Source organism: Notothenia rossii, assembly GCF_949606895.1.
Source record: "Notothenia rossii genome assembly, chromosome: 1".
NCBI lineage: Eukaryota > Metazoa > Chordata > Actinopteri > Perciformes > Nototheniidae > Notothenia > Notothenia rossii.
The window spans coordinates 73,899,823-73,926,747 of NC_136912.1; the positions used below are offsets into that span (position 1 = coordinate 73,899,823).

General features: G+C 41.4%; 2 protein-coding genes across 3 annotated transcripts; both read left to right on the plus strand.

Moving 5' to 3' along the window:
- The first annotated feature begins 2,479 nt into the window (after window positions 1-2,479).
- Window positions 2,480-11,737, plus strand: LOC307032265 (fibronectin type III domain-containing protein 7-like). 2 transcript variants are annotated; one of them, XM_079670123.1, is made up of 10 exons: window positions 2,480-2,828; window positions 4,321-4,581; window positions 5,599-5,862; window positions 6,951-7,220; window positions 7,550-7,804; window positions 7,877-8,134; window positions 8,454-8,708; window positions 9,031-9,285; window positions 9,941-10,201; window positions 10,489-11,737. In XM_079670123.1, the coding sequence occupies exons 1-10, from the start codon at window positions 2,717-2,719 to the stop codon at window positions 10,584-10,586; spliced, it is 2,289 nt and encodes a 762-aa protein (XP_079526249.1). In that variant the 5' UTR covers window positions 2,480-2,716; the 3' UTR covers window positions 10,587-11,737. The 2 variants fall into 2 exon arrangements, with proteins under 2 accessions (XP_079526249.1, XP_079526250.1); XM_079670124.1 differs by lacking the exon at window positions 10,489-11,737 and adding an exon at window positions 10,401-10,438 and having other exon boundaries at window positions 2,490-2,828.
- A 4,127-nt stretch (window positions 11,738-15,864) lies between these two features.
- On the plus strand, window positions 15,865-26,531 carry LOC307019476 (fibronectin type III domain-containing protein 7-like). Its single transcript, XM_079650423.1, has 12 exons — window positions 15,865-16,162; window positions 18,912-19,172; window positions 20,194-20,502; window positions 21,477-21,806; window positions 22,462-22,716; window positions 22,789-23,046; window positions 23,369-23,623; window positions 23,810-24,064; window positions 24,726-24,986; window positions 25,278-25,307; window positions 25,438-25,474; window positions 25,941-26,531. The coding sequence occupies exons 1-11, from the start codon at window positions 16,054-16,056 to the stop codon at window positions 25,467-25,469; spliced, it is 2,355 nt and encodes a 784-aa protein (XP_079506549.1). The 5' UTR covers window positions 15,865-16,053; the 3' UTR covers window positions 25,470-25,474; window positions 25,941-26,531.
- The last annotated feature ends 394 nt before the right edge of the window (window positions 26,532-26,925 follow it).

Genomic DNA, 26,925 nt, shown 5'->3' on the forward strand with positions numbered 1-26,925 from the left:
TATAGTATACATTGGAATGATTTCAAACCTGTTTTTATTTATCATAATAATTATAAAGGTGTGCCTTGGAAATATTTTTTTTACATAAATTGTGATCAAAACGTTTGAGACCCACTGAGATAACTTAGACTAAAGTGAACTATCTAAGCCCTCAGAGTCCTTTACCTCACTGAGGCTCTCAGTCTGACAGGAGAGGACCCTCCCTCCACATTATTGTAGAAACAGCTTCTTATATCCGTTAGCGCAGCAGAAGCTAACAACAATCCCCGCCGGTACCGCGGTATCCCCTCTCTCTATCTCTCTCACTTTGGCTGTGAGCTGCGGGCGCCTGCTAAGCCAACATCCCACACTTTCATCACTTACAGCGCCCATCGTACAGGGCAAATGGAAAATGTAACCGGGGTGAAAAGGGTGTTATCTTTACTTAATTATGAATGTTGTTACATCAAGGCTGAATTTTTTTTTTTTTTATCATATCTTGTGGAAGTGCAGATCCCCTGTCCTCCACCAGGGGGTACTGCAGCACCCTCAGCACCCCTACTTCCCACGGCCCTGGGCTTATATCAACAAAATAAACCTGAGAGTCCAACACACTGAAGGAATTGAAGCTCCAAAACGTTGCAGCGGCGAGAAGACATCCACCCTGGTCCGGTGAAGAACGGGTCACGGCACCAATGTAACCCCCGGTGTAGTGTCCCCTCGGCAACAAACCACTCAGAGCTGGTGAATACTTTGGTTTATTTCACTGCGTTTCTGCGTTTGAATTAGGGCTGGGCGATATATCGAGTTTACACGACACATCGTGGATTGCACTACATGCGATGTCGTAAATGACCAAATCTTGAACATCGAGTATTATGTTCTCAAATCAATTTCCCGCCGCGTCCAAAATGAGCTCTCCTTTCTCCCTCATAGACACAGTCACACACGCAGGCACACACGCAGGCCCCGTCTAACTTGCACACAAACATTACACACATGCACAGTGACAGAGAAGGGCTCGACATTATAAATGGCCCGCTGGCTCGGAAGCACTATTTAGACACCCCGGGCCATCATAACGTACTTTCCACTTGCCCGCTCGGGCCACTAAAAATATTGCTTGAAAGAAATAAAATTGTCCTGTGGTATAGGTATTTTGACAAGCAATGTTGTTAAATTGTTTTCGTTTATTACAACATAGCGTTTTGTGAGGCGGTTGTCGTTGTTGGGTGAAAAGCAAACAGCTGTTTGCTGCGGAGCCAGCGCGAGCAGGCTCCCGTTTGCCCGTGAGCGTCGGGCATCTTCAAATAAAAGAAAGTCACCGGAGGAGTTAAAGGAGAGTGACAGGTAGCATGAGAAGAAGAGGGAGAGAAAGTTTCAGCCAGCTTGATCGATGGAGTTGTTTTCTAGTGGTGCAGTGACGCGTCCTAAAACCCTTTTATAATCTATTGATTAGATTTATGATTCGAAAATTATAAAAGTAGGGTAGACATGTGGATATTATCCGGCTGAACAAAACGTGCATTTATCAAACAGGTTTGTTTTCCACAGACCTTATTTCCAGCTATTTTCCAAAACCCTATGGAGAAATCCCATTGCTTTTTTGTTGAGGGAACCAGCAGCTTACTTCCTGGTTTTAGGACGCGTCACTGCACCTCTCAATATGATGCCAATATAAACAAGGTCTTCTGTCGGCTCTGTACATCAATGCCGACCTATGCTGACAAGTAAGTGAAGAGTAGAAAATATAAAAGGTATTGGCTATAGGGAAATGTCCCAGCAGTTAAGGAGAATGAAGGTTCTAATCTAATCTAATACATAGCCATTACATGTCTAACTCCTGATAATGACAGGAAGACAGAAAACGCATTATACTAATAATAATAATAATAATAATACTCATAATAATAGCGTTAGAAACGGAAACGGAGTCGAAAGATAATCTTTCTCTCGCCATTGACTTCAATACATACTTTTTCTGAAATAATTAAGGTCCCCTGGAGGTCCACCGGAAGGGGAGGGACTTCACCTCTCTATTACGCTACTTCACTGTGACCGGTCAATTGCTTCAGTGGGAGGGACCAAATGCAGCTATTTATACCAGCACAGACACAATATGTTTAGAAGAAGGTGAAACCTTGAAGAGAGAAGCATTTATATCCAACAGAAGCTGCATAGTGTGAGGAGCGAAGTCATTTTACTTCAAGAAAATATGAAGTGGCCAGCGATTTTTGTCTTGCTGAGCATATGCTCACAGGTAAAGTAACGGACTAAAATGTGTTAATAGTCATTTTGCTTATTTCATTTCAGGCTCAGAAATCCTGTTTTTAAAAAGGAGTGATACAATGTTACAGTCAAGTAGTAGGAACTTGAATGTCATATAAAACCATAACCGTTTTAATATTTTATTATCTACATTTGCAGGCTGCAGCACGAGGTATGTATTTTATATTTTACCATAACTACACTGCAGATGGTAATATCATTTCCATATGAGAATGAAAGGACACAAAATATTGATGGTAGGCTATATGTATTTCTCAGGGTGTAAAAAAGTAGGCTACTATAAAGATGCTCTCTCTCAGATATCGAAGTATCCGTGTTCTCTGCAACATCGAAGAGCGTGATTCTCAGATGGACCAGGGTCTACGGAGCCAGCTCATACAAGGTCATCGCCGCCCCCCAGAACTCCCCAGGCAACCCCGTTGGTTATGCCGTGTTTGGTCCACACACAATGATGGGCACCATCAACTCTCTGTCCCCAAACATCATGTATACATTCACAGTTGCAGCTCTGGATAATGCTCAAGAGATACTAAACATTGGAACTATCGATTCTTCCTCAGGTGAGGTAACCTTGTGATGTTAAAGCACTTAATTGAGTGTTTTATTCTTGTTTAGTTTCATCACACACACACAAACGTTCTGGTGCATTTGTTTTAGTTAAGCTAGTACAGTAGGCCTACCGTTTTATTCTGTGATATTCGGGCAAACTAATTATATCTCTCTCTCTCTCTCTCTCTCTCGTGTGTGTATATACAAAAGTATTGGGACACTCCTTAATCATTGAATACAGGTGTTTCATTCAGTCCCATTGCCACAGGTGTATCAAATCAAGCACCTGGCCCTGCAGTCTGCCTTTACAAACATTTGTGAAAGAATGGGTCGTTCTAAAGCACTTTGAGCACCAGGAAAAGCGCTTTATAAAAGTAATTTATTATTAAAGAGCTCACTGAATTTGAACGTGGTACTGTAATATGCCACCGTTGCAACAAGTCAGTTCGTGAAATGTCTTCTTTCGTAGATATTCCACGATCAACTGTAAGTGTTATTATTGCAAAGTCTAAGCGTTTAGGAACCACAGCAACTCACGTAAAGATCACGTAAAGTTAGAGCGGGGGCGCAGAGTGCTTAAAAGTCGCCAAAGCTCTACTGACTCGATAACTGCGGAGTGCTGCCACTGAAGTGCTGCCAGAGCAGTGGAAACGTGTTCTGTGGAGGGACGAAACACGCTTCTCTATCAGGCAGTCTGATGGACGAGTCTGGGCTTGGCGAATGCCAGGAAAACGTTACCTGCCGGACTGCATTGTGCCAACTGTAAAGTTTGAGGGATAATGCTGTGGGGTTGTTTGTCTGGTGATTCTTAATGCTTCATCTTACCAAGTCATTTTGGACAATTCTATGCTTCCAACTTTGTGGAAACAGTTTGGGGAAGGCCCTTTTCTGTTCCAGCATGACTGTGCCCATGTGCACAAAGCATGGTCCATAAAAGCCTGGTTGGATGAGTTTGGTGTGGAAGAATATGACTGGCCTGCACAGAGCCCTGACTTGAACACCTTTGGGCTGAACTAGAACGGAGATTCTCCAAAATCTTGTAAAGCCTTTCCAGGAATTAATAGCTGCAAAGGGGGGGACCAACTTCATATTAATGCCCAAGAATTTGGAATGGGATGTCATAAAAGCTCCTTTAGGTGGCCCAATACTTTTGTCTATATAGTGTATGCACATTACAGTCAGAATATTTTTTTTAAACATTTGTTATCTGAATAACTAATGTAACGTGTACATTTTAAAACACTTAAATGGTAGTTTGATGATGAACAGAGGAGCACAGAAGAGTCACTGTTAGTTCCTCATGGTTTAAATAAGCCTTTCTTTAAGCAAATAGTTTTATTTTATTACATTCAGCATTCAAATTGACGTACTGTTGCAGACACAAAATAAATAGTTTGCCCTGAAATCTGTGGGTAAAAAGATGGATTGCATTGCCAACTATCGCTGAGAAGGTGGAGGAAGGTGTAGTATCTCGTCAAACTGTATTTCTTGTGAATCTTTTAGCTCCTGAGGTGATGGATCCAATCCTGACGGTGAAGTCGAAGGACAGCAAGACTTTTATCGTGTCTTTCAGCTTGAAGACCGGGGTGACATCTTACATCATACGATTGCAGAATCCAAACCGCTTCATCAGAGAAAACATCGTGTCCTCCTCCCCCGCTGAGATTGAGTCTCTCGACCCGTACACAGAGTACTCACTCAGCATCATGTCTGTGAACAGTGGAGGCCAGAGCCAGCCATCTTCACCTGTGACTGCAAAGACAGGTACTGTTGTAGTGTTTGTGTCCATAATTCAAGATTGAGAAACAAAACTTCAGAAATGTATTCAGTGGGTAAACAATTAAACCCCAAGGGCTGGATTATAGCAATGAGTCACATATTCAGTAAGAAACAATATGTCCTGTTCTTCTCAGTCTCCATACGCTGCAGGAGTCACTTGTTCTCCTTCATTGTCTCTTAGCAGAGTATACAGTCCTGTCAGGGAATGTATACACATTATCTTCAGTTTTTGTGCAAAAAGAATCCAGGGTTTTTCTTGCCGATCAATGCCTTAGGGTCTTTCCAGTAAAGACGGTAAGTATACCGGACCCTTCTCTGTTAAACACAATGGGAGGACCTGATCCTGAGAACATGGCTGGCACCTCTCTACTCCATCCACAGGGGACTATCTGATCCACATAAGTACAAAATAACATGCTACAGGCAGTCTCATCGTTTTTGTTCGCCGTTTGCCATTATTCACCTCTGATTTAATTTCCCTTCCTTGAATGTAGGTTTCTGTTTATGTAAGATTGAGAATAACTACACTATAGGTGGATATATTTATACATCCACCATTTTTCAAAATTATAACCGAAGCTTTCCACTTGCATGTTTGAAACTAAAAACAACTTTTTTTACATCTAAATTCAAACATGTGAGATTTGATTGCTCACTTATTCAGAAACAACATGAAAACTATGCTTTTCATTTTTTAGTAGGTGCATAAAAGTCTGTGCTGATACTTGGGTGCAGCCCATATTCTGACATCACTGCTTGGATCTGTGACTGCTGACAATAAAACAAAATTTAAAAAAATGGATTCACAAAAAAGTAAGGGCTTTACTAGGACTTAACTGCTGTAAAACATGACAAAAGATATTTATTCCCTTAAGACTTGGCTTCAAAAGCATACATCTTAAATGACTAAGTAAGCAACAATCAAAGTCAAGAGAAACATATTCACTCAAAGTACAGTCGCCCTAATCGCTTCATTATGTTAAACTTTGTCCCCCTCCACAGTGTTGCCCCCTCCTCAGCTCTCTGCCTCCTCTCCCAGCAATGACAGCATCACTGTGTCCTGGGCTCCTGTTGCCAACGCTGTCCAGTACAGCCTGTCTCTGTACAAGTTTGGCTGGAACACCACCTTCATCAAGCACAACACTTCCAGCACCAATTGGATCGTCTCCGGCCTGGATATGGGCTCAGTCTACGTCATAAAGGGTTTCGCCTGGGACCCCGAGGGCCGTCAGGGAGAGGACAGTCAGTACATCAACCAGATGACAAGTAAGCGTGCACTGAGACTCTTTTCTGTGTGTGGGAAATACCCATGATTGCTCCTACAAGTATATAGAGTCCATGTGCCTTTTTTATTTGATCATGTAAGAAATATTACACGTGTAGAGATGAGACACAATATTAACTAGGCTTGCAATTTCAAATGAACTTAACACAGTCACAGAGAACTTTTCATGTTATATATATATTTTTATAAGCATTACATGTTTTTTAGACGCTTTTATCCAAAGCGACTTACATACTCAATACTGTGGGCAATCCCCACAGGAGCAATTTGGGGAAAAGTATCCAGGGACACAATGACATTCTGACTGCAGAGGGGTTTGAACCTGTGACCCCCTTATCCGAACACCAACGCTCTATCCACTGCACCACACGCCTCCTCCACACAAAAGTTTTTGCTTTTCAGAAGCATTTAACCTCTTCACAGTCTTACACTTATTAGAAATATATAATGGTGGAACCTAAAACATGACCTTAAGACACAGAATATTGTGTAAAAATATATATCTTCAAATGATTATCATGGGATGTAGCCTATATAAGCTACAAAAAACATGACTCAAGTTGTTTGAAATAGTATTAAAACCCTTTGTTTCATAAAGGAAACTACTCCATACAAGAAAAGGTTCTACATTTGAACTTGGGCGACTCCTAGTAGTTCAAAAAGACACATAGGTAGCACTGGTCTTCTCTGGAGTGTCTTATTCGTCCACAGAGACTTATGCCATCATAAGAATACAAAAACTGTACAAATAGAACTAGTTATAAAGCCATGTTCAAATAACTCGATAAGTGTTGACATGTAAACAGTCATTTGATGCTGAAATAGTGGGTCTCTGTGTTGGTTTGAACTATATAAAATATTTTCAACCTCAGGCTGTGACATCTATATCTAAGAACGACAGCCATCTGATGAATACAGTATTATTAGTAATATTTTCTTCACAAAACATTACTGGTAAGAGTAATTTAGAAACTATTACTCTAATTATACTTCTCTACTCCTGTTAGTGTGTTTTTTATGTGTGCTTTTATTTAATGTATCATTTGGGCATGTTTTATTGTTTTCACAGGACCTGCTTTGCCATCTATTGCCAATGTCTCCATGGTGATGAATAACGGTTTGGCCGGTATCTCCGTGTCCTGGGAACGGGATGAGGGGGTCTTTGGGTCCCTCCAGTACCATGTGATGAGCGACCAGAACCTCACCTGTAACTCCACATCCACATCCAGCTCCTGCACCCTTGCTCCAGTGGGCTGCGGAGAGGTACACACAGTCCGGGTCAGCACCTCCAACGAGGCCGGGCCCAGCGACCAATCCGGCCCCATGGTGTTCATCACCTGTGAGTATTAGACTACATTTAGTTCCGATCACACTTGTGAACACAGAAGAATTCTTAATGTTCTCATCAATTGAATAGATTAAATCTAATATACAATGAAATAAAACGGATACTTTGAACATACACTTCGCTACAAGAGTTATGATTACATTTAGTTGTTTAATGAGAAACATTATTGTGTTAATGCAAGAATTCTACGTAAAACATAATGTTTTTCTCATTAAACATTAGTGCTAGATATGGATACAAAAATGATGGCAGCACTAGTTTGCTCTGAAACCCTCTGTCATTAAAATATGACTAAACTCCCTGCTGTCCTGTCCGGTCAGCCCCCTGCCCCCCACAGTCTCTGGCTGTTGTGGAGTCGACAGAAGGAAGCTGCACGCTGACCTGGGACACGGTGACTCACGTCGACGGCTACACAGCCTTCATCAAGAGAGGAGACGGTGCAGAGGAGAGCTGCAACACCACCAGCAGGAGCTGCACCTACAACTGCACATGTGGCCACACATACCTGATGTCTGTGATGGCCTTCAACCAGGCTGGCAGCAGTCCTGAAGGACAGGTTCTCAACGACACCATCTGTAAGTAGCCACTGAGGGGACAGATTTGAATTCATGATTTTCTGTATATCACACCCCCTGTGTGTCTTTCAGTGCTCTGTTGTCCAGAGGGTGTATCCATCTCCGCGGTGAGCACTGACATGTTTGAGATCACGTGGACGGTCTCTCGGGGGGCAGAGCTGTACCAGACTCGAGCTGCAGAAAGTTCAGAGGTCATCCTGTGTAACGACACGGCTCCGGTGTGCGCCCTCTCTGACCTCAGCTGCGACAGTTCCTACAGCGTGGTGGTGACACCCTGCAACGACATCAGCGGATGCAACCGGGCATGCAAAGCTCACACACAAATCACAGGTAGGAAACGTGTGCCCACATGTATCCAGCAAATATCCAGTTACATTTTTAAGTTGTAAAGTTTTCCACTTTGTTTCATTTTCAGATTTCCCATTTAAACAGCAGTAAAACATCAGTGAAAAAAAGTTTTGAATGACTTCAAATGCTTGATATCTAATATTATGAACTAGACTGGTCATCAGAGAGCTACAGTATATTTTAAAACTACACAGGCCTACAGCCAGTTCATTAATTTCACATCCATTCCTCATGTACTGTATGTGGAGTAGTCTCAGAGGTTTGATCATGCTCTTAATTCCTCTTTTCCTCCACCCGTCAGCTCCATGCATGCCGATGAATCTGACGTTGACTCAGAGAAACTCCTCCTGCTTCAGTGTCAGCTGGACTCCAAACAACAGGCTTGCTATTTACACCGTGACAGCGTCGGGAGATGACGGCACACGCACCTGCAACACAGACGGAAACAGCTGTGACATCACTGACCTTCCTTGTGGCTCTAATTTTGAAGTCAGCGTCATAGCAACCAGCCCCGCAGGCTTGGGTTTACCCAGCTACTCTGAATTGTTGGAAACAGGTGAGTGGTCAAAAGTTGGGATTGAACCATTTTATTATAAAGCACAGGCAGGACTTAAAAACAACAATATAATAGCGTGCTAGTGACATGTAGCGCCACCTACAGCCTCAAGAACACCTTCAGGGTTCCTCAGCATGGAATACGAACAGATATATTTGTAATAAAAACTGATTTCTTAGTTAATATCAAGCTGTCTTTTGCTCTTTTCTGCTGTAACAAATGTAAATGTCCCCTCTGTGGGAAGAATATAGGTATTCTGATTTTTATAAAGATAGTTTTTTGTTCCACTCCTTAACACTACATTTATCATCCTCTTCTCCAGGACCGTGCTGCCCGGTGGATCAGGTGGTGGATCAGGTGACGCAGGCAATGAGCAATGTGTCATGGTCTCCTGCTAAAGGGGCGCATACATTCATCACTTCCCTAACATCAACACGTGGCCACGCCCGCTGCCACACCATGGACTCCCACTGCCTCATGGGATGCATCACCTGTGGGACCAACTACACCGTCACCATGGAGGCGATCAGCCACAGCGGGCGCCGGTCAAACTGCTCCTATGAGGGCTTCTCGTCCAGTAAGTGATTGGGTTTTCTTCCAATGAAAAGAAAATACTTTGCAACTGTAGTGTATCTACCAGAAAGCACTGACATGACACTTTTATTATAAAAAAGAAGCAATACATATCTATTACGATTGTTTATGGTATGTATCAATATAAAAGTAGGAATCTTAATCATTTTCAATAAAATTGGATTTGAAACACTTGTTATATTTATTTGTACAAAAGGGGTTCTCACATGTTTGTAGTTTTTAAGATTTAAAAAAAAATCTTGAGGACGAGCATCCAAAGTAAAAACATAACTAAATGTTTAAAACATGTAGCTGCTATAAAAAACTATAAATGTTTTGTAAATTACTGACAAATGTAAGCCTACTTCTATTAATCGAACCATTTAGCATTATCTTCGTGGCCCAATAGATGGCGCTCTGACACCCACACAACAGTAGAGTCCGTACCCTTTTTGTAAAACAACAAAATACACTTTAAATTCAAAGCCATTTCTTGACTGCTTTGCTCATGTGCGTCAGGATTAACATTTGACAGATCGGTGAAATATATGTTCCAAAAATTAAAACAATTTGTCATGCTCTCTTTGAATGGGCTGGTTATCTTTCAGACATTAAAGCCACTGCAGAAAGCTCCCTTCATGTCTCTCTCTCTCTCTCAGGTGCCTGCTGTCCATCAGGCGTCCGGCTCTATGGGATGGCCCACAGCTCTCTGCGGGTGCACTGGCGCGGTGCTGGCAGCAGCCACAGCTACGTCACAGAGCTGGTGGGCAGCAGGAACAACTACACCTGCACCGCCTCCCCCGGGGAGAGCAGCTGTGATGTTCCCAACATCCAGTGTGGGGATGTCTACACTGTGGTGGTGACTCCGCTCACACCAGAGGGCAGCAAAGTCCTCTTCTGCACCCAGAGGATCTACTCAGGTAGGATTGTGACATCTCTCACAGTTGTTTATGATGATAAATAATATAGGAATTTAGTTTGGCGCTAATGTGTCCTTTTGTTTATATTAAAAGTTAACCCTCTGTTTATGCTCTTAACGGAAAAGTTTTAGCACTAGTGATTTTATGTCTTTCTGTATTTGGGAACACAAAAGCAGTAAAGACGATTCAATCCCCACAGGACAACAAAGGTGGCACAGCTGAATCATTTTAAAAATGATTGACAACATTTTGACTGAATTTCAACTTTTTTTTCCCTGCTCTCTCAGTCTCTTGCGAAGGCAGCAACCTTGGTACAGGTGAGTGTTATAATTTGCAAAAATATATTTATAACTCTATTTTAAGTCTCACCCAAACATTTATTTGACTTGAGAAGTAAAATTATTATTTTTCTCTAATGTCATTTCAACCTGTTGTTCTGCAGTGATATACAGAGGAAAGAGAAGCGTGGACTAGATATGGTAAGTAAAAATACGACAATTATACAGAAACTGTAGTGGAAGCTGTACATAGCAGCAACTGCTATAGTGGTTGACTAAAGACGCAAGCATAAAGTTATGTGAAGCCAGTGAGCTTGCCTCTTTGAGACCAGCTTTAAATCATCTTTTAAACTTCAAAATATAATTAACAATAAAGCAAGCTAAAAGATGAACTTTTATGAAAACACCAATATTAAAGCAACGCAGGCACGACATGAAACGAGAACAGAAACAAAACTCTGATACTTGTTACAGTAAGACATAATAATTAAGTATATTATACATGTTCAGGTATAATGATGATTCTCTCTGCTGGTCACAATAAAACATTATTTTGATCAAGATCTGAAAACTTTGATTTGACACTCTGCTGTTATAAGATGTAACAATTTACTTAATGGATATACATTTCTTCAAACTGAATGTGACTGAATCTCTTCTCCACAGACGCAACACCGCCATCTTCCTTTTCCTGCTCTTCCTCCATCAGTCCCGCACCACTGCAATAAAGCCAACTCATGGATGAATAGAAGGACTTGCCTGCACTGGACAACATGCCTGTGTGTTGTCCAGTGGTGATAGTGAAATCATTTTAATAATACATTTGTATGTGTTTTTATGTCTGTATCACTGATAAAACAATACCCCTCTATTCCCTAAACGATCTTGATCAAGCACTCGAAGAGACGAGTGCATATGTTTGCTGCTCATGAGGCAACATGTACAATGTGGACATGAAACATGTTAAAAGTACCTCTTGAACAAATCACCATATTGACAAAAAGATCAATTGGCAAAAGAGTAACACTGCCTAAGCAGACCTTGAAGAATATTTTTGCCCCTTCATTTTCTGAATAATTGATTGGATGGTTGGCCAAAAAGTAAATAATTGTAGGTCTGCCCCCAAGTAGGAAGCCTCCTGGTGATCTGTGTCACCTAATCATGTGTTCTCAGGATGAATTCAACTGTTTGTGATATGTGTCTCTGTTGTTGTGAAAACCTGATTCATAGATCAGTAAATAAATTATTCCGAGCATCATTTTTGTGATGTGTGGTTTATTTTGCCCATAGATTTGTGCTTCAAAATCTTGTTTTATGCCGTTTGTTGCCAAATTGTGGCGGACCATAACTAAGTGTACCTACTCCAATACTTTGACTCCACTATAATCCAAAGGCTAATGCTTTTGACTTCCCTCAGTTTGTTTGATAACTTTTGAATATACATTTTTAACTAAAAGGTATTTATATTTAATGTCAGCTTCAGATCTATCCATCAGATTCAATTATAATACAATATATTATACCGAAACGGGCCTTTTATATAATGAGGTATTTTACTTATCTTTTTCAGTAGTGTTCACATTTACTTTCTATCTTTCTTACCTAAAAGAATAGTGACCAACATTGTTACCCGGCCACACTTTGGATATTTTCTTTTCCTGCTCCAAAGAAAGTTGTCCGGCAGGAAGTGCTTTTGGCAAGTTTTCATAACTGGTGAAAATGCTCAGACACCTTGGTGAAAATGTATCGTAGTTGTGAAACTGAAACTAAGGTAAATCAGGCACATTTGCTTCAGTGTGTTGTTCTGACCCCCTGGGCAATTTACTAACAACATTAGTCCTTATTTAATATGTATTCCTTTTATCTATTCAATCTGATATCTGATGTCAGATATCCTGTCCTTGATAAAACATCTGCTCAGTATCCCAGAGTCAAAAAGGTTTTCAGGTTATTTAAAATTAAAATATTGATATCAAATTGGAAACAATGAATCTATATACAAGTTGACTGATTTAACTAATTGCTTGAGCTCTAGTTGACAGTTTGTAATACTGTTTACATGTCCCCTTAAGTCTGGAAGAGGTGTGAAAATGTGTTTATAACTGAACATATAAAATGTGTTTGACAATAGCGGTATGGAGCTTTGGCAATGCAGTTACAACTTATGTGTCCATTGATTGTTTTTAAACTTGTTTATTCAAACTCATACCTTTTTAGAAGTATTTGTATGGAGGAGTATTAGGGCCAGAACAACTAGAGTAGAACGTTTTTTAATTTTAACAATAAAGTTTAAATGTCTGTATTCTCGATATTTTTACTTTAACATTTCCACTAAAAGTGCAAAATATATTTAAAGCTGCAGCAGATTTGTTAACCATGTCTGTATTTAAGTTAATTCTGTTTGGAAACAATGTTGGGCTCTGCAAAACGCAATTCTTTAGAAAACTAAATAGTTCCCCCCCAGTTTGAATAAGGTGCCTCGGATGTTATTGTGACTGGACCCTAAACATCTTCTTTATCATTTCCCCCCTCTATGTATCAAACTAAAACTCTTCTGTGGGACTCGCTACCTCATGTTATTTGTCTTTACTCCAAATATTTCTTCTTTTTTACATTCCTGGCAGAAATAGGTTTTCTACAATGAAAGTTCATCAACAGAATAGAGCAGGGGTCGGCAACCTTTCTGATATGAAGTGCCATTTAAAAAAAAAATGTTTTCAGCGTGCCAACGATCGAGAATTACCAAGGGGGGGGGGGGGGGGGGGCGTTGAGGAGCTTGACGCTCGTCAACTATCACCCGGAGGGCGGGGGAGCCTCGCTGCGTTGAAGCAGTGTGTGGACCTGTCAGCGCAACTTACATGATGCCGAATTTAACAAACACATTTAAATAATTGGTTTAAACGGCATAATAATAAGGACGATCGTCCGTTCTGTGATTTTCCAGAGCACACATGTTATGATATTAGGGTCATGCAGAGTGAGATGAGATCGATGTCCCTTTAAGAGAGAGAGAGAGGGGTGTGATGTATTTTGTGAAACAGAAGAACAGCTAAATAAATTCAACGGCCTCCGAAGAAGAGCTCGCCTCTCTCCAGTCATTTAAGCTAAAGTGGGTTATTGAACCTGAAGCTTGTTGCTTCTGCCCTCCTCGACTACGGTCTGGGAGCCGACAGGAAAGTTCAACACACAGATGGCCAGTCCGCCCCTTTGTAGCATATTATTTCGATGAGAGATGAGCAGATCGCCACTGGGCTTTCAACTAAATAAACAGCCACGCAAAAACTGCGGCATTTGTACAGCTCCTTATGGGTACTGCAATTAGTGAAGTGCTTTCCTCCGTGGTGAAACAATCAGCACTGCACCACGGAGGAAAGCGGCAGAAAGTCACCTGGAGTTAAAGAGAGCCGGGCTGCGTTGCGTGCATGGCTTCCTTCTGCAGGTAACGGGGAGACGCGCTCTGGTGGCGGTCTCGTTCAGGATCCGAAAATACAATTTAAATATTTTGCACACTTATTCCACTTATTCCTAGTGTGCCACTGGTTACGGTGCCGCGTGCCAATGCTGGCACGCGTGCCAGGGGTTGCCGACCCCCTGGTATAGAGTATTGGAAATGCTTTGAGGCCTTAAGGTAGAGGAAGTCCAATTCCTTTTTCAGACCCATACAGTAGAGTATCCAGGGTATGGCTGGGGTAGGCTACAGCCATACCAAGAAATATCTTAGCCCCACCATGAAAGATTATGTTAAAGTAAGCAAAAAAAAAGTCAGCCGAGTAAATTGCACAGACAGCAGCGAGATTGATTACAGTAGCCACTTGTCTGGAAATGCCGAGGACTAGAAACGGTTTTGAAAACTTTTTTTTTTTAAAACAACATATTTGCATGATATGGGTCTCTCACCCATATCATGCAAATATGTTGTGGTATCTTTACTACATCCTTGAATATAGAGTATTGTGCTACAATACAAATGTTTTTCCTTCTCTTTAAGAATTTTCGAATCCTAAATCTATCGAGTAGAATAGTTCATAAATCTAATCAATAGATTCATGATTCAAAGATTCTAAAAGTAGGGTAGACATGTGCAGTGGCGTTTCTATATGTACAAAAGTGGTGGGGCACAAAAAACTTAGATGTCTATATATAAGCTTCTGCAGTGACGTGCAGTGAGGTTGATGGCTGGTGAGGCACTGACTCTTCAGGTTTACACATATTATATTTTGACCTAAATCAAAATATAATATTATTTTCAAAAGCCTTTTTCGTCTGATGCTTCGATTAATTTTAAACAGACATTTCAACAAAAGGATACCCAAAATTTTTAATTTTATCATTTAAATATTGAATTGTTCTCTCTTATTAAGATCCCATTTTCAATCAAAATTGTGGTCTAACTCCCAGTTTCCACTGGGTCCATCTGAGCCGCGCTGCGTCGCGTCACGGCTGCGCCGCGGTTTTGGTCTCGCGCCATAACGGAACCGACTAACTCCCCTTTTTCGTATGTACAGCTCTAAACATGCCCAGACTTGTAGTGATTTTCGCCTTCTGAAAGAAAGAGTGTGTTTAGTGTTAAGAGTGCTAACGTGACGGCAATCTTGGTGTTGGTGACGTGTGCAAGACCAGAGATATAGTTCATTGAGTGTTTCACACAAATAAATGTGTCAGTTTTACGACACATTTTAATTTTTTTGACTTGCAAAATTATCCTTTAAATTGACAAGCATCATATGTGTAATTCGTGGCACAATTCAAACGGAGTCGAAAGATAATCTTTCTCTCGCCATTGACTTCAATCCATACTTTTCCTGAAATAATTAAGGTCCCCTGGAGGTCCACCAGAAGGGGAGGGACTTCACCTCTCTATTACGCTACTTCACTGTGAATGGTCAATTGCTTCAGTGGGCGGGACCAAATGCAGCTATTTATACCAGCACAGACACAGTATGTTTAGAAAAAGGTGAAACCTTGAAGAGAGAAGTATTTGAATCCAACAGAAGCTGCATAGTGTGAGGAGAGAAGTCATTTTACTTCAAGAAAATATGAAGTGGCCAGCGATTTTTGTCTTGCTGAGCATATGCTCACAGGTAAAGTAACGGACTAAAATGTGTTATAGTCATTTTGCTTATTTCATTTCAGGTTCAGAAAAACTGTTTTTAAAAAGGAGTGATACAATGTTACAGTCAAGTAGTAGGAACTTGAATGTCATATAAAACCATAACCGTTTTTATTTTATTATCTACATGTGCAGGCTGCAGCACAAGGTATGTATTTTATATTTTACCATAACTACACTGCAGATGGTAATATCATTTCCATATGAGAATGAAGGGGCACAAAATATTGATGGTAGGCTATATGTATCTGTACATGAATTAATTTCTCAGGGTGTAAAAAAGTAGGCTACTATAAAGATGCTCTCTCTCAGATATCGAAGTATCCGTGTTCTCTGCAACATCGAAGAGCGTGATTCTCAGATGGACCAGGATCTACGGAGCCAGCTCATACAAGGTCATCGCCGCCCCCCAGAACTCCCCAGGCAACCCCGTTGGTTATGCCGTGTTTGGTCCACACACAGTGATGGGCACCATCAACTCTCTGTCCCCAAACATCATGTATACATTCACAGTTGCAGCTCTGGATAATGCTCAAGAGATACTAAACATTGGAACTATCGATTCTTCCTCAGGTGAGGTAACCTTGTGATGTTAAAGCACTTAATTGAGTGTTTTATTCTTGTTTAGCTTCACCACACACACAAACGTTCTGGTGCATTTGTTTTAGTTAAGCTAGTACAGTAGGCCTACCGTTTTATTCTGTGATATTCGGGCAAACTAATTATTTCTTGTGTGTGTGTATACAAAAGTATTGGGACACTCCTTAATCATTGCATACAGGTGTTTCATTCAGTCCCATTGCCACAGGTGTATCAAATTAAGCAACTAGCCCTGCAGTCTGCCTTTACAAACATGTGAAAGACTGGGTCGTTCTAAAGCACTTTGAGCACCAGGAAAAGCGCGTTATAAAAGTAATTTTATTATTAAAGAGCTCACTGAATTTGAACGTGGTACTGTAATATGCCACCGTTGCAACAAGTCAGTTCGTGCAATGTCTTCTTTCGTAGATATTCCACGATCAACTGTAAGTGTTATTATTGCAAAGTCTAAGCGTTTAGGAACCACAGCAACTCACGTAAAGACCACGTAAAGTTAGAGCGGGGGCGCAGAGTGCTTAAAAGTCGCCAAAGCTCTACTGACTCGATAACTGCGGAGTGCTGCCACTGAAGTGCTGCCAGAGCAGTGGAAACGTGTTCTGTGAAGTGAGGAAACACGCTTCTCTATCAGGCAGTCTGATGGACGAGTCTGGATTTGGCGAATGCCAGGAAAACGTTACCGGCTGCCGGACTGCATTGTGCCAACCAGGGGCGGACCGGGGGGGAGGAAAAGTGGCCCGGGGATTAATTGACAGACAGGCCCACTTAATGCGCGATATGTATCGGCCGGCCGGCGACGAAAGTATGTTACTTAACAAAAAACCCTATGCATTTAATGTTGTTTTGGACAATTATTCATATAGTAATCACATTACCTGAGCCCTGGAGTTGCCTAGAGCAAAATAGTTACAGCATATATTTCGCAATTTTAATGTTAACAGATCATTGATGAATTAACATTTTGACCCAATTTGCCTGACTTGACGAATGGAAAAAAACATGGGCGTAGGAAGCATCCTCAATGTGGGTGAGACAATTTAACAGGGGTTGTGGGCAGGTGGTGGACCTCACCACCTCTAGGGGGGTCTGGGGCAAGCTCCCCCGGGAAGATTTTTTTTTAAATGTTGAAGTTAAATGCATCAATCTGGTCCACTTTGAGAGCAAACTTAGGGACTAAATCTATGGCAGTCAGTAGGGGCTTGGACTGTGAGCCGTAGGGTCGCCGGTTCAAGTCCCCGACCAGACCTACTTTTGGAGTGTGGACTTCTACTTGGAGAGGTCTCAGTTCACCTCCTTCCCTGCCGTGGTGCCCTTGAGCAAGGCACCGGACATCCCCCTTCCCCCCTCACTCCCATTGCTCCCCGGGCGCTGTACAATAGCTGCCCACTGCTCCTAGTACTAGACTCCTGGTACTAGGATGGGTAAAAGCAGAGAACACATTTCACTGTGTGCTGTGTGCTCTGCATGTGTGACCATTAAAAAGTGTTTCATCCCTCCCAATTCTTAGTCAACACCCATATAAAACAGAACTGTAAACAAATTTACTTTTTCTTTCAACATTTAGTTGAACAGCAAGTGGAGGCAAAAGTGACTGCACCAAAACAATAAATGTGGGCAACACGTTCGGCGCCACAGCCGCGTGACCGCTGAGGCAGACGGACTGCCTCCTTTTCACTCGCCTACGGGTACAGCCACTCCCCCTGAACCCAGGGCTCGCTACAATACTGTATACGCAAACTATACAAAAACGCCAGCTTTGGAGCTTGTTTATCCATCTGTAAGCAACTGCCAGCTAGGTCTCTCAGTCACTAACTCCTGATCGTTCACTGCGTAGTGACAGCTGCTTTGGGCCGGTATGATTTAGGCAAAATAACAAATATTTTATTTATTTATTTTTGGCCCTCCGGCCCACACACGGCACCGGCCCACCGGGGGAATCTCCCGGTATTCCCAATGGCCAGTCCACCCCTGGTGCCAACTGTAAAGTTTGAGGGATAATGCTATGGGGTGGTTTGTCTGGTGATTCTTAATGCTTCATCTTACCAAGTCATTTTGGACAATTCTATGCTTCCAACTTTGTGGAAACAGTTTGGGGAAGGCACCTCTTCTGTTCCAGCATGACTGTGCCCCAGTGCACAAAGTATGGTCTATAAAGGCCTGGTTGGATGAGTTTGGTGTGGAAGAATTTGACTGGCCCGCACAGAGCCCTGACTTGAACACCTTTGGGCTGAACTAGAATGGAGATTCTCCAAAATCTTGTTAAGCCTTTCCAGAAATTAATAGCTTCAAAGGGGGGGACCAACTTCAAATTAATGCCCAAGAATTTGGAATGGGATGTCATAAAAGCGCCTTTAGGTGGCCCAATACTTTTGTCTATATAGTGTATCTGTATACACATTACAGTCAATGTTTTTTTAAACATTTGTTATCTGAATAACTAATGTAACGTGTACATTTTAAAACACTTAAATGGTAGTTTGATGATGAACAGAGGAGCACAGAAGAGTCACTGTTAGTTCCTCATGGTTTAAATAAGCCTTTCTTTAAGCAAATAGTTTTATTTTATTACATTCAGCATTCAAATTGACGTACTGTTGCAGACACAAAATAAATAGTTTGCCCTGAAATCTGTGGGTAAAAAGATGGATTGCATTGCCAACTATCGCTGAGAAGGTGGAGGAAGGTGTAGTATCTCGTCAAACTGTATTTCTTGTGAATCTTTTAGCTCCTGAGGTGATGGATCCAATCCTGACGGTGAAGTCGAAGGACAGCAAGACTTTTATCGTGTCTTTCAGCTTGAAGACCGGTGCGACATCTTACATCATACGATTGCAGAATCCAAACCGCTTCATCAGAGAATACATCGTGTCCTCCTCCCCCGCTGAGATTGAGTCTCTCGACCCGTACACAGAGTACTCACTCAGCATCATGTCTGTGAACAGTGGAGGCCAGAGCCAGCCATCGTCCCCTGTGACTGCAAAGACAGGTACTGTTGTAGTGTTTGTGTCCATAATTCAAGATTGAGAAACAAAACCTAAGAAATGTATTCAGTGGGTAAACAATTAAACCCCAAGGGCTGGATTATAGCAATGAGTCACATATTCAGTAAGAAACAATATGTCCTGTTCTTCTCAGTCTCCATACCCTGCAGGAGTCACTTGTTCTCCTTCATTGTCTCTTAGCAGAGTATACAGTCCTGTCAGGGAATGTATACACATTATCTTCAGTTTTTGTGCAAAAAGAATCCAGGGTTTTTCTTGCCGATCAATGCCTTAGGGTCTTTCCAGTAAAGACGGTAAGTATACCGGACCCTTCTCTGTTAAACACAATGGGAGGACCTGATCCTGAGAACATGGCTGGCACCTCTCTACTCCATCCCCAGGGGACTATCTGATCCACATGAGTACAAAATAACATGCTACAGGCAGTCATCGTTTTTGTTCGCCGTTTGCCATTATTCACCTCTGATTTAATTTCCCTTCCTTGAATGTAGGTTTCTGTTTATTTCAGATTGAGAATAACTACACTATAGGTGGATTTATTTATACATCCACCATTTTTCAAAATTATAACCGAAGCTTTCCACTCACATGTTTGAAACTAAAAACAACTTTTTTACATCTAAATTAAATTCAAACATGTGAGATTGATTGCTCACTTATTCAGAAACATGAAAACTATCATTTTCATTTTTTAGTAGGTGCATAAAAGTCTGTGAAGTGGCTGATACTTGGGTGCAGCCCATATTCTGACATCACTGCTTGGATCTGTGACTGCTGACAATAGAACAAAAAATAAAAAAATGGATTCACAAAAAAGTAAGGGCTTTACTAGGACTTAACTGCTGTAAAACATGACTCAGGATGTTTATTCCCTTAAGACTTGGCTTCAAAAGCATACATCTTAAATGACTAAGTAAGCAACAATCAAAGTCAAGAGAAACATATTCACTCAAAGTACAGTCGCCCTAATCGCTTCATAATGTTAAACTTTGTCCCCCTCCACAGTGTTGCCCCCTCCTCAGCTCTCCGCCTCCTCTCCCAGCAACGACAGCATCACTGTGTCCTGGGCTCCTGTTGCCAACGCTGTCCAGTACAGCCTGTCTCTGTACAAGTTTGGCTGGAACACCACCTTCATCAAGCACAACACTTCCAGCACCAATTGGATCGTCTCCGGCCTGGATATGGGCTCAGTCTACGTCATAAAGGGTTTCGCCTGGGACCCCGAGGGCCGCCAGGGAGAGGACAGTCAGTACATCAACCAGATGACAAGTAAGCGTGCACCGAGACTCTTTTCTGTGTGTGGGAAATACCCATGATTGCTCCTACAAGTATATAGAGTCCATGTGCCTTTTTTATTTGATCATGTAAAAAATATTATACGTGTAGAGATGAGAGAAAATATTAACTAGGCTTGCAATCTTAAATAAACTTAACACAGTCACAGAACTTTTCATGTTATTGGGTAAGTATTACATTACATGTTACTTGTTGGATGCTTTTATCCAACACGACTTACATACTCAATACTGTGGGCAATCCCCACACGAGCAATTTGGGGTAAAGTGCCCAGGGGCACAACGACATTCTGACTGCAGAGGGGTTTGAACCTGATCCGAATACCAACGCTCTATCCACTGCACCACACGCCTCCTCCACACAAAAAAAGTTTTTGCTTTCCAGAAACATTTAACCTCTTCACAGTCTTGCACTTATTAGAAATATATAATAGTGGAACCTAAAACATGACCTTAAGACACAGAATATTGTGTAAAAATATATATCTTCAAATGATTATCATGGGATGTAGCCTATATAAGCTACAAAAAACATGACTCAAGTTGTTTGAAATGGTATTAAAACCCTTTGTTTCATAAAGGAAACTACTCCATACAAGAAAAGGTTCTACATTTGAACTTGGGCGACTCCTAGTAGTTCAAAAAGACACATAGGTAGCACTGGTCTTCTCTGGAGTGTCTTATTTGTCCACAAAGACTTATGCCATCACAAGAATACAAAAACTGTACAAATAGAACTAGTTATAAAGCCATGTTCAAATAACTCGATAAGTGTTGACATGTAAACAGTCATTTGATGCTGAAATAGTGGGTCTCTGTGTTGGTTTGAACTATATAAAATATTTTCAACCTCAGGCTGTGACATCTATATCTAAGAACGGCAGCCATCTGATTAATACAGTATTATTAGTAATAACATGTTCCTCACCAAACATTACTGGTAAGAGTAATTTAGAAACTATTACTCTAATTATACTTCTCTACTCCTGTTAGTGTGTTTTTATGTGTGCTTTTATTTAATGCATCATTGGGCATGTTTTATTGTTTTCACAGGACCTGCTATGCCATCTATTGCCAATGTCTCCATGGTGATGAATAACGGTTTGGCCGTTATCTCCGTGTCCTGGGAACGGGATGAGGGGGTCTTTGGGTCCCTCCAGTACCATGTGATGAGCGACCAGAACCTCACCTGTAACTCCACATCCACATCCAGCTCCTGCATCCTGGCTCCAGTGGGCTGCGGAGAGGTACACATAGTCCGGGTCAGCACCTCCAACGAGGCCGGGCCCAGCGACCAATCCGGCCCCATGGTGTTCATCACCTGTGAGTATTAGACTACATTTAATTCCGATCACACTTGTGAACTATCTGTTTGTAATAGGGCACCGTAGACCTATAATGAGCAAGCCATAATAATGCAAGGAGTATTGGATTAGTCACAAGATACTGTATAAGTGTTGGTTGGTTGGAAGTTAGTTCATTACATCTTATTTAGAATCACTTTTATCCAAAGTTACTTCGATGCCATAAATGTGACTACAGGATCAATTTGAACCTCTGATCCTTACATTAATGGATTATCAAAATGGTTTTAATTTGAAAGTTGACAAGAAATCTATTCGTCTTTGCATATTTATGATCTGTTTACGAGACAGCTATAAGATCATTCAATCTTCACATTCTCTTCAAACATAAAATACATAAGGCTTTTTCTTACCATCAGAAGAATTCTTAAATAGATTAAATCTAATATACAAGGAAATCAAACGGATACTTTGAACATACACTTCCCTACAAGAGTTATGATTACATTTAGTTGTTTAATAAGAAAAACATTATTATGTTATATGTAGAATTCTAACATTAACACATTAGTGCTAGTCTAGATATGGATAAAAAAATGATGGCAGCACTAGTTTGCTCTGAAACCCTCTGTCATTAAAATATGACTAAACTCTCTGCTGTCCTGTCCGGTCAGCCCCCTGCCCCCCACAGTCTCTGGCTGTTGTGGAGTCGACAGAAGGAAGCTGCACGCTGACCTGGGACACGGTGACTCACGTCGACAGCTACACAGCCTTCATCAAGAGAGGAGACGGTGCAGAGGAGAGCTGCAACACCACCAGCAGGAGCTGCACCTACAACTGCACATGTGGCCACACATACCTGATGTCTGTGATGGCCTTCAACCAGGCTGGCAGCAGTCCTGAAGGACAGGTTCTCAACGACACCACCTGTAAGTAGCCACTGAGGGGACAGATTTGAATTCATGATTTTCTGTGTATCACACCCCCTGTGTGTCTTTCAGTGCTCTGTTGTCCAGAGGGTGTATCCATCTCCGCCGTGAGCACTGACACGTTTGAGATCACGTGGACGGTCTCTCGGGGGGCAGAGCTGTACCAGACTCGAGCTGCAGACAGTTCAGAGGTCATCCTGTGTAACGACACGGCTCCGGTGTGCGCCCTCTCTGACCTCAGCTGCGACAGTTCCTACAGCGTGGTGGTGACACCCTGCAACGACATCAGCGGATGCAACCGGGCATGCAAAGCTCACACACAAATCACAGGTAGGAAACGTGTGCCCACCTGTATCCAGCAAATATCCAGTTACATTTTTAAGTTGTAAAGTTTTCCACTTTGTTTCATTTTCAGATTTCCCATTTAAATAACGCTAAAAGATCAGTTAAAAAATAGTTTTGAATGACTTCAAATGCTTGATATCTAATATTATGAACTAGACTGGTCATCAGAGAGCTACAGTATATTTTAAAACTACACATAGGCCTACAGCCAATTCATTAATTTCACATCCATTCCTCATGTACTGTATGTGGAGTAGTCTCAGAGGTTTGATAATGCTCTTAATTCCTCTTTTCCTCCACCCGTCAGCTCCATGCATGCCGATGAATCTGATGTTGACTCAGAGAAACTCCTCTTGCTTCAGTGTCAGCTGGACTCCAAACAACAGGCTTGCTATTTACACCGTGACAGCGTCGGGAGATGACGGAACACGCACCTGCAACACAGACGGAAACAGCTGCGACATCACTGACCTTCCTTGTGGCGCTAACTTTGAAGTCAGCGTCATAGCAACCAGCCCAGCAGGCTTGGGTTTACCCAGCTACTCTGAATTGTTGGAAACAGGTGAGCGGTCAAAAGTTGTGATTGAACCATTTTATTATAAAGCACAGGCAGTCTTTTGCTCTTTTCTGCTGTAACCAATGTAAATGTCCCCTCTGTGGGACGAATATAGGTATTCTGATACTGATTTTGATACAGATGGTAGTTTTTTGTTCCACTCCTCACCACATTTATCATCCTCTTCTCCAGGACCGTGCTGCCCGGTGGATCAGGTGGTGGATCAGGTGACGCAGGCAATGAGCAATGTGTCATGGTCTCCCGCCAAAGGGGCGCATACATTCATCACTTCCCTAACATCAACGCGTGGCCACGCCCGCTGCCACACCATGGACTCCCACTGCCTCATGGGATGCATCACCTGTGGGACCAACTACACCGTCACCATGGAGGCGATCAGCCACAGCGGGCGCCGGTCAAACTGCTCCTATGAGGGCTTCTCGTCCAGTAAGTGATTGGGTTTTCTTCCAATGAAAAGGAAATACTTTGCAACTGTAGTGTATCTACCAGAAAGCACTGACATGAAACTTTTATTATAAAAAAGAAGCAATACATATCTAAGACGATTGTTTATGGTATGTATCAATATAAAAGTAGGAATCTGTTAATCATTTTCAATAAAATTGGATTTGAAACACTTTTTATATTTATTTGTACAAAAGGGGTTCTCACATTTTTGTAGTTCTTTTTAAGATTTAAAAAAAATCTTGAGGACAAGCATCCAAAGTAAAAACAGAACTAAATCTTTAAAACATGTAGCTGCTATAAAAAACTATAAATGTTTTGTAAATTACTGACAAATGTAAGCCTACTTCTATTAATCGAACCATTTAGCATTATCTTCGTGGCCCAATAGATGGCGCTCTGACACCCACACAAAACAGGAGAGTGCATACCCTTTTTGTAAAACAACAAAATACACTTTAAATTCAAAGCCATTTCTTGACTGCTTTGCTCATGTGCGTCAGGATTAACATTTGACAGATCGGTGAAATATATGTTCCAAAAATTCAAACAATTTGTCATGCTCTCTTTGAATGGGCTAGTTATCTTTCAGACATTAAAGCCACTGCAGAAACCTCCCTTCTTGTCTCTCTCTCTCCCTCAGGTGCCTGCTGTCCATCAGGCGTCCGGCTCTATGGGATGGCCCACAGCTCTCTGCGGGTGCACTGGCGCGGTGCTGGCAGCAGCCACAGCTACGTCACAGAGCTGGTGAGCAGCAGGAACAACTACACCTGCACCGCCTCCCCCGGGGAGAGCAGCTGTGATGTTCCCAACATCCAGTGTGGGGATGTCTACACTGTGGTGGTGACTCCGCTCACACCAGAGGGCAGCAAAGTCCTCTTCTGCGCCCAGAGGATCTACTCGGGTAGGATTGTGACATCTCTCACAGTTGTTTATGATGATAAATAATATAGGAATTTAGTTTGGAGCTAATGTGTCCTTTTGTTTGTTATATTAAAAGTTAACCCTCTGTTTATGCTCTTAACGGAAAAGTTTTAGCACTAGTGATTTTATGTCTTTCTGTATTCGGGAACACAACAGCAGTAAAGACGATTCAAGCACCACAGGACAACAAAGGTGGCACAGCTGAATCTTTTTAAAAATGATTGACAACATTTTGACTGAATTTCAACCTTTTTTTCCCCTGCTCTCTCAGTCTCTTGCGCAGGCAGCAACCTTGGTACAGGTGAGTGTTATAATATGCAAAAATATATTTATAACTCTATTTTAAGTCCCACCTAAACCACCCAAACAATTATTTAACTTGAAATTATTGTTTTTATTTTTCTCTAATGTCATTTCAACCTGTTCTGCAGTGATATACAGAGGAAAGAGAAGCGTGGACTAGATATGGTAAGTAAAAATACGACAATTATACAGAAACTGTAGTGGAAGCTGTACATAGCAGCAACTGCTATAGTGGTTGACTAAAGACGCAAGCATAAAGTTATGTGAAGCCAGTGAGCTTGCCTCTTTGAGACCAGCTTTAAATCATCTTTTAAACTTCACAATATAATTAACAATAAAGCAAGCTAAAAGATGAACTTTTTATGGAAACGCCAATATTAAAGCAACGCAGGCACGGCATGAAACGAGAACAAAAACAAAACTCTGATACTTGTTACAGTAAGACATAATAGTTAAGTATATTATACATGTTCAGGTATAATGATGATTCCCTCTGCTGGTCACAATAAAATATTATTTTGATCAAGATCTGAAAACTTTGATTTGACACTCTGCTGTTATAAGATGTAACAATTTACTTAATGGATATACATTTCTTCAAACTGAATGTGACTGAATCTCTTCTCCACAGACGCAACACCGCCATCTTCCTTTTCCTGCTCTTCCTCCATCAGTCCTGCACCACTGCAATAAAGCCAACTCATTGATGAATAGAAGGACTTGCCTGCGCTGGACAACATGCCTGTGTGTTGTCCAGTGGTGATAGTGAAATCATTTTAATAATACATTTGTATGTGTTTTTATGTCTGTATCACTGATAAAATCATACCCCTCTATTCCCTAAACAATCTTGATCAAGCACTCGAAGAGACGAGTGAATATGTTTGCTGCTCATGAGGCAACATGTACAATGTGGACATGAAACATGTTAAAAGTACCTCTTGAACAAATCACCATACTGACAAAAAGATCAATTGGCAAAAGAGTAACACTGCCTAAGCAGACCTTGAAGAATATTTTGCCCCTTCATTTTCTGAATAATTGATTGGATGGTTGGCCAAAAAGTAAATAATTGTAGGTCTGCCCCCAAGTAGGAAGGCTCCTGGTGATCTGTGTCACCTAATCATGTGTTCTCAGGATGAATTCAACTGTTTGTGATATGTGTCTCTGTTGTTGTGAGAACCTGATTCTTAGATCAGTAAATAAATTATTCCGAGCATCATTTTTGTGATGTGTGGTTTATTTTGCCCATAGATTTGTGCTTCAAGATGTTGTTTTATGCCGTTTGTTGCCAAATTGTGGCGGACCATAACTAAGTGTACCTACTCCAATACTTTGACTCCACTATAATCCAAAGGCTAATGCTTTTGACTTCCCTCCGTTGGTTTGATAACTTTTGAATATACATTTTTAACTAAAAGGTATTTATATTTAATGTCAGCTTCAGATCTATCCATCAGATTAAATTATAATACAATATATTATACCGAAACGGGCCTTTTTATATAATGAGGTCTTTTACTTATCTTTGTCAGTAGTGTTCACATTTACTTTCTATCTTTCTTACCTAAAAGAATAGTGACCAAAATTGTTACCCGGCCACACTTTGGACATTT

Coding starts and splice junctions, on each gene's coding strand:
- LOC307032265 (XM_079670123.1), top strand. CDS start 2,717: ATGATGGGCACCATCAACTCTCTGTCCCCAAACATCATGTATACATTC. Junction 7,221..7,549: donor CCCCATGGTGTTCATCACCT/GTGAGTATTAGA, acceptor CTGTCCGGTCAG/CCCCCTGCCCCCCACAGTCT. Junction 8,709..9,030: donor CTCTGAATTGTTGGAAACAG/GTGAGTGGTCAA, acceptor CCTCTTCTCCAG/GACCGTGCTGCCCGGTGGAT.
- LOC307019476 (XM_079650423.1), top strand. CDS start 16,054: ATGGGCACCATCAACTCTCTGTCCCCAAACATCATGTATACATTCACA. Junction 23,047..23,368: donor AGCTCACACACAAATCACAG/GTAGGAAACGTG, acceptor TCCACCCGTCAG/CTCCATGCATGCCGATGAAT. Junction 23,624..23,809: donor CTCTGAATTGTTGGAAACAG/GTGAGCGGTCAA, acceptor CCTCTTCTCCAG/GACCGTGCTGCCCGGTGGAT.